Here is a 15,059-nt window from a genome sequence, read left to right as displayed (position 1 = left end):
TGGCCAGGGGATATATTATGTACAGTATTGGTGGCCAGGGGATATATTATGTACAGTACAGGTGGCCAGGGGATATATTATGTACAGTACTGGTGGCCAGGGGATATATTATGTACAGTACAGGTGGCCAGGGGATATATTATGTACAGTATTGGTGGCCAGGGGATATATTATGTACAGTACTGGTGGCCAGGGGATGTATTATGTACAGTACAGGTGGCCAGGGGATATATTATGTACAGTACTGGTGGCCAGGGGATATATTATGTACAGTACAGGTGGCCAGGGGATATATTATGTACAGTACAGGTGGCCAGGGGATATATTATGTACAGTATTGGTGGCCAGGGGATATATTATGTACAGTACAGGTGGCCAGGGGATATATTATGTACAGTATTGGTGGCCAGGGGATATATTATGTACAGTACTGGTGGCCAGGGGATATATTATGTACAGTATTGGTGGCCAGGGGATATATTATGTACAGTACAGGTGGCCAGGGGATATATTATGTACAGTATTGGTGGCCAGGGGATATATTATGTACAGTACTGGTGGCCAGGGGATATATTATGTACAGTACTGGTGGCCAGGGGATATATTATGTACAGTATTGGTGGCCAGGGGATATATTATGTACAGTACTGGTGGCCAGGGGATATATTATGTACAGTAATGGTGGCCAGGGGATATATTATGTACAGTACTGGTGGCCAGGGGATATATTATGTACAGTACATAACTGTACTCAACTGTCAATCAACTGGTGTACAGATTCATGAGCCTATCGGGCTCTATCATATCTACACTTGAAACTGTGTATGGAGTCAGCCTCCACCACATCACTTCCTAATGCATTCCACTTGTCAACCACTCTGACACTAAAACAAATTCTTTATAATGTCTCTATAGCTCATTTGGGCACTCAGTTTCCACCTGTGTCCCCTAGTGCGTGTGCCCCTTGTGTTAAATAGCCTGTCTTTATCTACCCTATCAATTCCTTTGATAATCTTGTATGTGGTGATCATGTCCCCCCTTATTGTTCTGTCTTCCAGCGACGTGAGGTTTAATTCCCGTAGTCTCTCCTCGTAGCTCATACCTCTCAGCTCGGGTACTAGTCTGGTGGCAAACTTTTAAACCTTTTCCAGTTTAGTCCTATCCTTGACTAGATATGGACTCCATGCTGGGGCTGCATACTCCAGGATTGGCCTGACATATGTGGTATACAAAGTTCTGAATGATTCTTTACACAAATTTCTGAATGCCGTTCGTATGTTGGCCAGCCTGGCATATGCCGCTGATGTTATCCGCTTGATATGGGCTGCAGGGGACAGGTCTGGCGTGATATCAACCCCCAAGTCTTTTTCCTTCTCTGACTCCTGAAGAATTTCCTCTCCCAGATGATACCTTGTATCTGGCCTCCTGCTCCCTACACCTATCTTCATTACATTACATTTGGTTAGGTTAAACTCTTAACAACCATTTGTTCGACCATTCCTTCAGTTTGTCTAGGTCTTCTTGAAGCCTCAAACAGTCCTCTTCTGTCTTAATCCTTCTCATAATTTTGGCATCGTCCGCAAACATTGAGAGAAATGAATCTATACCCTCTGGGAGATCATTTACATATATCAGAAACAAGATAGGACCGAGTACAGAGTCCTGTGGGACTCCACTGGTGACTTCACGCCAATCGGAGGTCTCACCCCTCACCGTAACTCTCTGCTTCCTATTGCTTAGATACTCCCTTATCCACTGGAGCACCTTACCAGCTACACCTGCCTGTCTCTCCAGCTTATGTACCAGCCTCTTATGCGGTACTGTGTCAAAGGCTTTCCGACAATCCAAGAAAATGCAGTCCACCCAGCCCTCTCTTTCTTGCTTAATCTTTGTCACCTGATCGTAGAATTCTATCAAGCCTGTAAGGCAAGATTTACCCTCCCTGAACCCATGTTGGCGATTTGTCACGAAGTCCCTTCTCTCCAGATGTGTTACCAGGTTTTTTCTCACGATCTTCTCCATCACCTTGCATGGTATACAAGTCAAGGACACTGGCCTGTAGTTCAGTGCCTCTTGCCTGTCGCCCTTTTTGTATATTGGGACCACATTCGGCGTCATACCTATGGAGAGTGGCAAGCAAAGTGCCTCTGCACACTCTTTCAGTACCCATGGCGACATCCCGTCTGGACCAACAGCCTTTCTAACATCCAGGTCCAGCAGGTGTCTCTTGACCTCCTCTCTCGTAATTTCAAACTCTTCCAAGGCCGCCTGGTTTACTTCCCTTTCTCCTAGCACAGTGACCTCACCTTGTTCTGTTGTGAAGACCTCTTGGAACCTCTTGTTGAGTTCATCACACACCTCTTTGTCATTCTCTGTATACCTGTCCTCGCCTGTTCTAAGTTTCACTACTTGTTCTTTCACTGTTGTTTTCCTTCTGATGTGACTGTGGAGTAGCTTTGGTTCGGTCTTGGCTTTGTTTGCTATATCATTTTCATAACTTTTCTCTGCTTCTCTTCTCACCCTGACGTACTCATTCCTGGTTCTCTGGTATCTCTCTCTGCTTTCTGGTGTTCTGTTATTCCGGAAGTTCTTCCACGCCCTTTTGTTCAGTACCTTTGCTTCCATACATGCCCTATTATACCATGTATTCTTCTTTTGTTTCTCGGATTTTTCCTTTTGGGCCGGGATGTATCTGCTTACTGCCTCCTGACACTTTTGGGTAACATAGTTCATCATATCTTGTACAGACTTAGCTCTGAGGTCTGTGTCCCAAGGTATTTCCCTTAGGAAGCTTCTCATCTCCTCATAATTCCCCTTTCGGTATGCCAGCCTTTTGTTTCCTAGTTCTTTTTTGGGTGGGATAATTCCTAGCTCTACCAGGTACTCAAAGTTCAATACACTGTGATCACTCATTCCCAAGGGTGCTTCCATCTTGACTTCCCTTATATCCCACTCATTTAGGGTAAATATCAGGTCAAGCATTGCTGGTTCATCCTCTCCTCTCATTCTTGTTGGATCCTTGATGTGCCGTGTGTGTGTGTGTGTGTGCGTGCATGCGTGTGTGCGTGCCTGGGTCATGCACAGCTCTGCCAGGCCAGCACACATGCCACACGCGAGCACCAAATTCCTTTCCCACTGCTCACCCAAACTAGTTTGTTTACACATTTACATACCGCCGCCAGCCGCCCAACTCCCTTTAACGGCCTACGAGTACTCCAGCCCCAACCCCCAACCCCCCCCCGGGCACCCCCTTAACTACCCCCTGGTGGTTACACTCCCGGCTCTATTCCTAGGTCAAGTGTCAAGGTCAGGGTCATATTCGTCGGGCTAGTGTCAAGGTCAGGGTCATATTCGTCGGGCAAGTGTCAAGGTCAGGGTCATATTTGTCGGTCAAGTGTCAAGGTCATATTCGTTGGTCAAGTGTCAAGGTCAGGGTCATATTCGTTGGTCAAGTGTCAAGGTCAGGGTCATATTCGTTGGTCAAGTGTCAAGGTCAGGGTCATATTCGTTGGTCAAGTGTCAAGGTCAGGGTCATATTCGTCGGGCAAGTGTCAAGGTCAGGGTCATATTTGTCGGTCAAGTGTCAAGGTCATATTCGTTGGTCAAGTGTCAAGGTCAGGGTCATATTCGTTGGTCAAGTGTCAAGGTCAGGGTCATATTCGTTGGTCAAGTGTCAAGGTCAGGGTCATATTCGTTGGTCAAGTGACAAGGTCAGGGTCATATTCGTTGGTCAAGTGTCAAGGTCAGGGTCATATTCGTTGGTCAAGTGTCAAGGTCAGGGTCATATTCGTTGGTCAAGTGTCAAGGTCAGGGTCATATTCGTTGGTCAAGTGACAAGGTCAGGGTCATATTCGTTGGTCAAGTGTCAAGGTCAGGGTCATATTTGTTAGTCAAGTGTCAAGGTCAAGTGTCATATTCGTTGGTCAAGTGTCAAGGTCAGGGTCATATTCGTTGGTCAAGTGTCAAGGTCAGGGTCATATTTGTCGATCAAGTGTCAAGGTCAGGGTCATATTTGTCGGTCAAGGTCAGGGTCATATTCGATGGTCAAGTGTCAAGGTCAGGGTCATATTCGTTGGTCAAGTGTCAAGGTCAGGGTCATATTCGTTGGTCAAGTGTCAAGGTCAGGGTCATATTCGTTGGTCAAGTGTCAAGGTCATATTCGTTGGTCAAGTGTCAAGGTCAGGGTCATATTCGTTGGTCAAGTGTCAAGGTCAGGGTCATATTCGTTGGTCAAGTGTCAAGGTCAGGGTCATATTCGTTGGTCAAGTGTCAAGGTCAGGGTCATATTCGTTGGTCAAGTGTCAAGGTCATATTCGTTGGTCAAGTGTCAAGGTCAGGGTCATATTCGTTGGTCAAGTGTCAAGGTCAGGGTCATATTCGTTGGTCAAGTGTCAAGGTCAGGGTCATATTCGTTGGTCAAGTGTCAAGGTCAGGGTCATATTCGTTGGTCAAGTGTCAAGGTCAGGGTCATATTCGTTGGTCAAGTGACAAGGTCAGGGTCATATTCGTTGGTCAAGTGACAAGGTCAGGGTCATATTCGTTGGTCAAGTGTCAAGGTCAGGGTCATATTTGTCGATCAAGTGTCAAGGTCAGGGTCATATTTGTCGGTCATGTGCCAAGGTCAGGGTCATATTCGATGGTCAAGTGTCAAGGTCAGGGTCATATTCGTTGATCAGGTCAGGGGACAGGTCAGGGGTCGAAGGTCAGTGGGCAGGTCAGGGGTCGAAGGTCAGGGGACAGGTCAGGGGTCGAAGGTCAGTGGACAGGTCAGGGGTCGAAGGTCAGTGGGTAGGTCAAGGGTCGAAGGTCAGGTCAGGGGTCGAAGGTAAGTGGACAGGTCAGGGGTCGAAGGTAAGTGGACAGGTCAGGGGTCGAAGGTCAGTGGACAGGTCAGGGGTCGAAGGTCAGTGGGCAGGTCAAGGGTCGAAGGTCAGGTCAGGGGTCGAATTTAAGTGGACAGGTCAGGGGTCGAAGGTCAGTGGACAGGTCAGGGGTCGAAGGTCAGTGGACAGGTCAGGGGTCGAAGGTCAGTGGACAGGTCAGGGGTCGAAGGTCAGTGGACAGGTCAGGGGTCGAAGGTCAGTGGACAGGTCAGGGGTCGAAGGTCTGTGGACAGGTCAGGTATCCCGCTCTTGTTACATAATAATATTACCCTGTATGACTCGTATTGTAATTACCCGACCACCCCATCACCTGCCCCGACCCCAACCCCACCCCGGGGGGGGGGGGGCAGCCCCGCCCCCAGACCCACCCTGGGTGGGGGGCCAGCCCCTCCCCCTGACCCAACAACGACACCTAAATTCCTGGCCACCTGAGCGTCTCCTGATGGAGAGGTGGCGGCAGGTGGCGGCCGGGAGGGGACGGGGGTGAGAGGTACAGGTGAAGGAGAGTGAGGGGGAGGGATAGTGAGAGGATAGGGGCAGGAGTGATGGGAGGAGTTTACCCGGGGTGGGGAGCAGCTGGAAAGAGTTGGGGAGGTGTTTGTTGGTCTGGGTGTTGGCATTCCAGCCGGGGAGGGGGGAAAGGGAGGAGGGGAGACGAGTGGATAGGGGTAATGGGGGGGGGGGTTGAGAACGCCGGTCAAGGACACGTATCTGCCTCCAGTAAGGTCGGAGTTCCAACCTCACCCCCCTACCACCCCCTCTCCACCACCCCAACCAGCCCCTCTCAAAGCCCGTCCCCCCCTCTCCCCCTCCCCCCACGACAATCCCCTTTCCAGTGTTTTATGTGTAGAGGTGAAGGAACGTCGCGAAAATGGACATAAAACGTCATAATGCCGGGCGGGCGGACTGTCCGCCGGGCTGACACTATGTTAGGATCAGACTCCAGCAGGATCACTCTTGCCTCAGCTGACGAGTGTCTTTGTGCTTTATAGTGTTTATGTACACCTGGGGTGTACTTGTAGGTGTGTGAGTGTACCTGCAGGTCTGGGGGGGGGGTGTTGCATAGTTGGAGGAGAGGAGAGGTATTGTTGCTTCTGGTATAGTTGGGTGGTATACTTGCACACATTCATAGCAAAGTCAAAGTCCATGTACAGTCAGTCATAACAAAGTCACTGTCCATGTACAGTCAGTCATAACAAAGTCAGTGTCCATGTACAGTCAGTCATAACAAAGTCAGTGTCCATGTACAGTCAGTTATAACAAAGTCAGTGTCCATGTACAGTCAGTTATAACAAAGTCAGTGTCCATGTACAGTCAGTCATAACAAAGTCAGTGTACATGTACAGTCAGTTATAACAAAGTCACTGTCCATGTACAGTCAGTCATAACAAAGTCAGTGTCCATGTACAGTCAGTCATAACAAAGTCAGTGTCCATGTACAGTCAGTCATAACAAAGTCAGTGTCCATGTACAGTCAGTCATAACAAAGTCACTGTCCATGTACAGTCAGTTATAACAAAGTCAGTGTCCATGTACAGTCAGTCATAACAAAGTCAGTGTCCATGTACAGTCAGTTATAACAAAGTCAGTGTCCATGTACAGTCACTCATAACAAAGTCAGTGTCCATGTACAGTCAGTCATAACAAAGTCACTGTCCATGTACAGTCAGTTATAACAAAGTCAGTGTCCATGTACAGTCAGTCATAACAAAGTCACTGTCCATGTACAGTCAGTTATAACAAAGTCAGTGTCCATGTACAGTCAGTCATAACAAAGTCACTGTCCATGTACAGTCAGTTATAACAAAGTCAGTGTCCATGTATGTGGTAGGAGAGTCACGGGACCTCACCATGTATACTGTACAACACGCCTGGGGACAGACACTATACACCATGTATGAGAGTATACACCCAAACATTACAACGACAATGTTATGGCAAGTGGCTAACGTTCCCAGACTTCACCAACTGTTGTAAACTGCTTCGCCACTCACATTGTGTTCCGGGCCCAGGTCAGAGACGAGTTCCTCGGGACGGGGGGCCCCCTTGGGACTCCTCTCGGGACGAAGGGGCCCTTGGGACTCCTCTCGGGACGAAGGGGCCCTTGGGACTCCTCTCGGGACGAAGGGGCCCTTGGGACTCCTCTCGGGACGAAGGGGCCCCCCTTTGGGACTCCTCTCGGGACGAAGGGACCCCCTTGGGACTCCTCTCGGGACGAAGGGGCCCTCTTGGGACTCCTCTCGGGACGAAGGGGTCCTTGGGACTCCTCTCGGGACGAAGGGGTCCTTGGGACTCCTCTCGGGACGAAGGGGCCCCCTTGGGACTCCTCTCGGGACGAAGGGGCCCCCTTGGGACTCCTCTCGGGACGAAGGGGCCCCCTTGGGACTCCTCTCGGGACGAAGGGGCCCCTTTGGGATCCCTCTCGGGACGAAGGGGCCCCCTTGGGACTCCTCTCGGGACGAAGGGGCCCTTGGGACTCCTCTCGGGACGAAGGGGCCCCCTTGGGACTCCTCTCGGGACGAAGGGGCCCTTGGGACTCCTCTCGGGACGAAGGGGCCCCCTTGGGACTCCTCTCGGGACGAAGGGGCCCCCTTGGGACTCCTCTCGGGACGAAGGGGCCCCCTTGGGACTCCTCTCGGGACGAAGGGGCCCCCTTGGGACTCCTCTCGGGACGAAGGGGCCCCCTTGGGACTCCTCTCGGGACGAAGGGGCCCCCTTGGGACTCCTCTCGGGACGAAGGGGCCCCCTTGGGACTCCTCTCGGGACGAAGGGGCCCCCTTGGGACTCCTCTCGGGACGAAGGGGCCCCCTTGGGACTCCTCTCGGGACGAAGGGGCCCTTGGGACTCCTCTCGGGACGAAGGGGCCCCCTTGGGACTCCTCTCGGGACGAAGGGGCCCCCTTGGGACTCCACTCGGCACGAAGGGGCCCCCTTGGGACTCCTCTCGGGACTCTTCTCGGGACGAAGGGGCCCCCTTGGGACTCCACTCGGGACGAAGGGGCCCCCTTGGGACTCCTCTCGGGACGAAGGGGCCCCCTTGGGACTCCTCTCGGGACGAAGGGGCCCCCTTGGGACTCCTCTCGGGACGAAGGGGCCCCCTTGGGACTCCACTCTGGACGAAGGGGCCCCCTTGGGACTCCTCTCGGGACGAAGGGGCCCCCTTGGGACTCCTCTCGGGACGAAGGGGCCCCCTTGGGACTCCTCTCGGGACGAAGGGGCCCTTGGGACTCCTCTCGGGACGAAGGGGCCCTTGGGACTCCTCTCGGGACGAAGGGGCCCCCTTGGGACTCCTCTCGGGACGAAGGGGCCCTTGGGACTCCACTCGGGACGAAGGGGCCCCCTTGGGACTCCTCAGGGCCCCGCGGTGGGGATCTACTGCATGATTAGCCAAAGGGTAGCAATACATCATGCTGGTGATTACAGTGCTGTGCCTGTCTGTAGCCTCAGCTGTATTCTGCTCCTGTAACAACAGCTGCTGCTGGGGCCCGGGACATGCTCCGTGCTGGGTATGTTGTGTTCCGTGCTGGGTATGTTGTGTTCCGTGCTGGGTATGTTGTGTTCCGTGTTGGGTATGTTGTGTTCCGTGTTGGGTATGTGTTCCGTGCTGGGTATGATGTGTTCCGTGCTGGGTATGTTGTGTTCCGTGCTGGGTATGTTGTGTTCCGTGTTGGGTATGTTGTGTTCCGTGTTGGGTATGTTGTGTTCCGTGTTGGGTATGTTGTGTTCCGTGCTGGGTATGTTGTGTTCCGTGCTGGGTATGTTGTGTTCCGTGCTGGGAATGTTGTGTTCCGTGCTGGGTATGTTGTGTTCCGTGCTGGGTATGTTGTGTTCCGTGTTGGGTATGTTGTGTTCCGTGCTGGGTATGTTCTGTTCCGTGCTGGGTATGTTGTGTTCCGTGCTGGGTATGTTGTGTTCCGTGTTGGGTATGTTGTGTTCCGTGCTGGGTATGATGTGTTCCGTGTTGGGTATGATGTGTTCCGTGCTGGGTATGTTGTGTTCCGTGTTGGGTATGTTGTGTTCCGTGCTGGGTATGTTGTGTTCCGTGCTGGGTATGTTGTGTTCCGTGTTGGGTATGTTGTGTTCCGTGCTGGGTATGTTGTGTTCCGTGCTGGGTATGTTGTGTTCCGTGCTGGGTATGTTGTGTTCCGTGTTGGGTATGTTGTGTTCCGTGCTGGGTATGATGTGTTCCGTGTTGGGTATGATGTGTTCCGTGCTGGGTATGTTGTGTTCCGTGTTGGGTATGTTGTGTTCCGTGCTGGGTATGTTGTTCCGTGCTGGGTATGTTGTTCCGTGCTGGGTATGTTGTTCCGTGCTGGGTATGTTGTGTTCCGTGTTGGGTATGTTGTGTTCCGTGCTGGGTATGTTGTGTTCCGTGCTGGGTATGTTGTGTTCCGTGCTGGGTATGTTGTGTTCCGTGTTGGGTATGTTGTGTTCCGTGCTGGGTATGATGTGTTCCGTGTTGGGTATGATGTGTTCCGTGCTGGGTATGTTGTGTTCCGTGTTGGGTATGTTGTGTTCCGTGCTGGGTATGTTGTGTTCCGTGCTGGGTATGTTGTGTTCCGTGCTGGGTATGTTGTGTTCCGTGCTGGGTATGTTGTGTTCCGTGCTGGGTATGTTGTGTTCCGTGTTGGGTATGTTGTGTTCCGTGCTGGGTATGATGTGTTCCGTGTTGGGTATGATGTGTTCCGTGCTGGGTATGTTGTGTTCCGTGTTGGGTATGTTGTGTTCCGTGCTGGGTATGTTGTTCCGTGCTGGGTATGTTGTTCCGTGCTGGGTATGTTGTTCCGTGCTGGGTATGTTGTTCCGTGCTGGGTATGTTGTGTTCCGTGCTGGGTATGTTGTGTTCCGTGCTGGGTATGTTGTGTTCCGTGTTGGGTATGTTGTGTTCCGTGTTGGGTATGATGTGTTCCGTGCTGGGTATGTTGTGTTCCGTGCTGGGTATGTTGTGTTCCGTGCTGGGTATGTTGTGTTCCGTGCTGGGTATGTTGTTCCGTGCTGGGTATGTTGTTCCGTGCTGGGTATGTTGTTCCGTGCTGGGTATGTTGTTCCGTGCTGGGTATGTTGTGTTCCGTGCTGGGTATGTTGTTCCGTGCTGAGTATGTTGTGTTCCGTGCTGGGTATGTTGTTCCGTGCTGGGTATGTTGTGTTCCGTGTTGGGTATGTTGTGTTCCGTGTTGGGTATGTTGTGTTCCGTGTTGGGTATGTTGTGTTCCGTGCTGGGTATGTTGTGTTCCGTGCTGGGTATGTTGTGTTCCGTGCTGGGTATGTTGTTCCGTGCTGGGTATGTTGTTCCGTGCTGGGTATGTTGTTCCGTGCTGGGTATGTTTTTCCGTGCTGGGTATGTTGTGTTCCGTGTTGGGTATGTTGTGTTCCGTGCTGGGTATGTTGTGTTCCGTGCTGGGTATGTTGTGTTCCGTGCTGGGTATGTTGTGTTCCGTGCTGGGTATGTTGTGTTCCGTGCTGGGTATGTTGTTCCGTGCTGGGTATGTTGTGTTCCGTGCTGGGTATGTTGTGTTCCGTGCTGGGTATGTTGTGTTCCGTGCTGGGTATGTTGTGTTCCGTGCTGGGTATGTGTTCCATGTTGGGTATGATGTGTTCCGTGCTGGGTATGTTGTTCCGTTTTGGGTATGTTGTGTTCCGTGCTGGGTATGTTGTTCCGTGCTGGGTATGTTGTTCCGTGCTGGGTATGTTGTTCCGTGCTGGGTATGTTTTTCCGTGCTGGGTATGTTGTGTTCCGTGTTGGGTATGTTGTGTTCCGTACTGGGTATGTTGTGTTCCGTGTTGGGTATGTTGTGTTCCGTGTTGGGTATGTGTTCCGTGCTGGGTATGAAGTGTTCCAAACTGGATATGAAGTGTTCCGTACTGGGTATGAAGTGTTCCGTGCTGGATATGAAGTGTTCCGTACTGGGTATGAAGTGTTCCGTACTGGATATGAAGTGTTCCGTACTGGGTATGAAGTGTTCCGTGCTGGATATGAAGTGTTCCGTGCTGGGTATGAAGTGTTCCGTACTGGGTATGAAGCGTTCCGTACTGGATATGAAGTGTTCCGTACTGGGTATGAAGTGTTCCGTACTGGATATGAAGTGTTCCGTACTGGGTATGATGTGTTCCGTGCTGGGTATGAAGTGTTCCGTACTGGATATGAAGTGTTCCGTGCTGGGTATGAAGTGTTCCGTACTGGGTATGAAGTGTTCCGTACTGGGTATGAAGTGTTCCGTACTGGGTATGAAGTGTTCCGTGCTGGGTATGAAGTGTTCCGTGCTGGGTATGTGTTCCGTACTGGGTATGAAGTGTTCCGTACTGGGTATGAAGTGTTCCGTGCTGGGTATGAAGTGTTCCGTACTGGGTATGAAGTGTTAGGTACTGGGTATGAAGTGTTCCGTTCTGGGTATGAAGTGTTCCGTGCTGGGTATGAAGTGTTCCTTACTGGGTATGAAGTGTTCCGTACTGGGTATGAAGTGTTCCTTACTGGGTATGAAGTGTTCCGTACTGGGTATGAAGTGTTCCGTACTGGATATGAAGTGTTCCGTACTGGATATGAAGTGTTCCGTACTGGGTATGAAGTGTTCCGTACTGGGTATGAAGTGTTCCGTGCTGGGTATGAAGTGTTCCGTGCTGGGTATGTGTTCCGTACTGGGTATGAAGTGTTCCGTGCTGGGTATGTGTTCCGTACTGGGTATGAAGTGTTCCGTACTGGGTATGTGTTCCGTACTGGGTATGAAGTGTTCCGTACTGGGTATGAAGTGTTCCGTACTGGGTATGAAGTGTTCCGTGCTGGGTATGAAGTGTTCCGTGCTGGGTGTGTTCCGTACTGGGTATGAAGTGTTCCGTGCTGGGTATGTGTTCCGTACTGGGTATGAAGTGTTCCGTACTGGGTATGTGTTCCGTACTGGGTATGAAGTGTTCCGTACTGGATATGAAGTGTTCCGTACTGGGTATGAAGTGTTCCGTACTGGGTATGAAGTGTTCCGTGCTGGGTATGAAGTGTTCCGTGCTGGGTATGTGTTCCGTACTGGGTATGAAGTGTTCCGTGCTGGGTATGTGTTCCGTACTGGGTATGAAGTGTTCCGTACTGGGTATGTGTTCCGTACTGGGTATGTGTTCCGTACTGGGTATGAAGTGTTCCGTACTGGGTATGTGTTCCGTACTGGGTATGAAGTGTTCCCAGCTGGGTATGTGTTCCGTACTGGGTATGAAGTGTTCCGTACTGGGTATGAAGGGTTCCGTGTTGGGTATGTGTTCCGTGACAGCAGTTAGCTTTTTTGACACACTGTACTCCACTTCACATAGTCTAGGGCAGCTGTACTAATGCAGATGTTCCTCATGTATTAATAAAAAAAATGATCTCTCACTAAATTATTGAATGTTCAGTCGTTAGACCCTTCAGATATGCCGGTATGAGGTCCTGGGAGCTTTGTAATTACTTGAGCGAGAGAGAGAAGGAGAGAGAGAAAGAGAGAAAGAGAGAGAGAGAGAGAGAGAGAGAGAGAGAGAGAGAGAGAGAGAGAGAGAGAGAGAGAGAGAGAGAGGGAGAGGGAGAGGGAGAGGGAGAGGGAGAGAGGGAGAGGGAGAGGGAGGGAGAGAGAGAGAGAGAGAGAGAGAGAGAGAGAGAGAGAGAGAGAGAGAGAGAGAGAGAGAGAGAGGGAGAGGGAGAGGGAGAGGGAGAGGGAGAGAGGGAGAGGGAGAGGGAGGGAGAGAGAGAGAGAGAGAGAGAGAGAGAGAGAGAGAGAGAGAGAGAGAGAGAGAGAGAGAGAGAGAGAGAGAGAGAGAGGGAGAGGGAGAGAGAGAGAGAGAGAGAGAGAGAGAGAGAGAGAGAGAGAGAGAGAGAGAGAGAGAGAGAGAGAGAGAGAGAGAGAGAGAGAGAGAGAGAGAGGGAGAGGGAGAGGGAGAGGGAGAGAGAGAGAGAGAGAGAGAGAGAGAGAGAGAGAGAGAGAGAGAGAGAGAGAGAGAGAGAGAGAGAGAGAGAGACAGAGTGGGGGGGGGGAGAGTAGAGGGAGGAGAGCGAATATGTAAGGGGGAGAGGTAAAGAAAGTGTCTTAAAGGGGGAAAAGGGAGGAGAAGAATACTCCTTCTAGTGTGTGTATAAATATATATAAACTAGTGTGTTAGTATATAAATATATATACAGTTTAAACGCCAAGAGCAGCATATACACTATGATCAAGATCAGCATGGACACTACCAGGACGTCACTAGTGACATCAATACAAGCGCCAGCCAGGATCACTGGTGAGGTGATGCACGAGTCTTCACGGCGCGGTCATTCACCTTCCCTGCTCCTCAACCCTCTTAACTCTCTATTTGTCTCTCTCACTCTTCCCTTCTCTCACCTAAACTCTCACCAGGCGACTAACAGCAGCAGCAGTAATGATAACGGCAGGAACAGTAATAATAACATCAGTACAAACTGCAAGAGATTCATGAGGATAGAAACAGCTGCAGTAAAGATAGGCTCAACATTCCATCCTCACTGTTAAGATAAAGTGTGTTTCAATATATCGTGGTGGTGGTACCGTGGTCGGCCTCCTGCTGCCGGTAGTGGTACTCTGAGGGCTGGTAGCGACACCCTCCAGTTTCCCGCCCTCGCGTACCTTCTGTTTTTCGAGGCAAATAACTACGTCACAGCAGCCGTGAGAGGCACTGCTCTCTCCACCCTGGATACCACTCCTCGCACCCGCTCTTTATCCTCTACCCGCTGAGACGGAGAAGCGAATGGTTTGGTTAGCGGGGTGTGGATAAGACAGGGAGGAAGGACCCCGTCTTATAGCAATACACCAACGTAAAGAGGAGGGCGGACGGCCATAATGAAAGGTACGACACTCAGGTATGCAGTTGCCAGCTGCTCGTTTCCCGCGACCTTGCCCGGGGTTGGGGGTGCCATTTGCTGCCCCCACGCCCCTCCTCCCCCTCCCAGACTGTGGGGGAGGGACACACGGAAGCTGAGAGTCAAGGTGTGGGTGCCATTTATAGGCCCACGCTTAAAGTCATACAAAAACAAAACGACGTTATTTTGGCGGGAAACACCCAGTAGATGGCGTAGGTGAGCGTGGATGGATCAAGAGAAGGGGGTAGTGACCCTAGTGGCAGGGTGGACTGGTGACCCCAGGAGGCGGGCCGGCCTGGTGACCCCAGGAGGCGGGCCGGCCTGGTGACCCCAGGAGGCGGGCCGGCCTGGTGACCCCAGGAGGCGGGCCGGCCTGGTGACCCCAGGAGGCGGGCCGGCCTCCAAGGGAAAGATGGGGCGCGGGAGGAAGGGAGGAGCACCACTTGCACCATCAACACACACATTCTGTACTAGCCAGGAAGGTGCGCGGTGTGTAGCAAGGCCGTGGTTCACGCCCCACACTGTCCTCAACAACACGCCTCACATCCTCGGTAATGGCAGGTAACATTCGAACCATTGGAGTGAAACAGGCCAACAACCGCATGCTCGCTGGTATAATTGACATCAAAACATTTGGAAGACGTATAGGTGGCCCGAACACAGTGAATGTGTTTGAACACGTGGTCACACTGGGTGACGTGGTACTAGCCACTGCCACAACAGTGACATGACGCAGTGCGGGGGCCAGTCGGCGCCCCCACAGAAGAATGGAGACAGCAAAAGCCCCCATCACCACCGGATAAGGAGGCAACTGACCTTCCCGAAGGGATCAATTCGAAGGCCTAGTCACCCGCCACACGAGTCACAGAAATGGTGTGAAATATCCATAAGAAGGTGAAATGATAATGGTGGACCATGAGGCAAACACAATCAAATCTGCCCATAGTAGGAAAACAGCATGTCAAGGATTTGGGAATAATGATGTCCGACGACCTAACGTTTAGGGAGCATAACCAAGCAAATATTGCGTCAGCCAGAAAAATGATCGGATGGATTACGAGAACTTTCAAATCCAGGGATCCCATCACAATGGTTGTACTCTTCAAGTCACTTGTGTTGTCCCGTCTTGAGTACTGCTCAGTACTCACTTTCCCCTTCAGAGCAGGAGAGATTGCTGAAATAGAGGGAGTACAGAGAACATATACGGCACGCATAGACGAGATAAAACACCTAAATTATTGGGATCGTCTCAAAGCTCTCCAAATGTACTCACTAGAAAGGAGACGAGAGAGATACCAAATAATATACACGTGGAAAATACTGGAGGGCCAGGTCCCAAATCTACACAGTAAA

At 51.3% G+C, this 15,059-nt stretch overlaps 1 protein-coding gene across 1 annotated transcript; it reads right to left on the bottom strand.

Moving 5' to 3' along the window:
- Positions 1–6,896: 6,896 nt before the first annotated feature.
- Positions 6,897–8,288, bottom strand: LOC138354990 (basic salivary proline-rich protein 1-like). The gene has a single exon (XM_069309695.1). The coding sequence runs from the start codon at positions 8,286–8,288 to the stop codon at positions 6,897–6,899; it is 1,392 nt and encodes a 463-aa protein (XP_069165796.1).
- Positions 8,289–15,059: the final 6,771 nt, after the last annotated feature.

The sequence above is a fragment of the Procambarus clarkii genome, chromosome 65 (genome assembly GCF_040958095.1).
Source record: "Procambarus clarkii isolate CNS0578487 chromosome 65, FALCON_Pclarkii_2.0, whole genome shotgun sequence".
Classification (NCBI taxonomy): Eukaryota; Metazoa; Arthropoda; class Malacostraca; order Decapoda; family Cambaridae; genus Procambarus; species Procambarus clarkii.
Note: the sequence above shows the minus strand (reverse complement) of the source record. Positions and strands in the feature narration are given on the sequence as shown.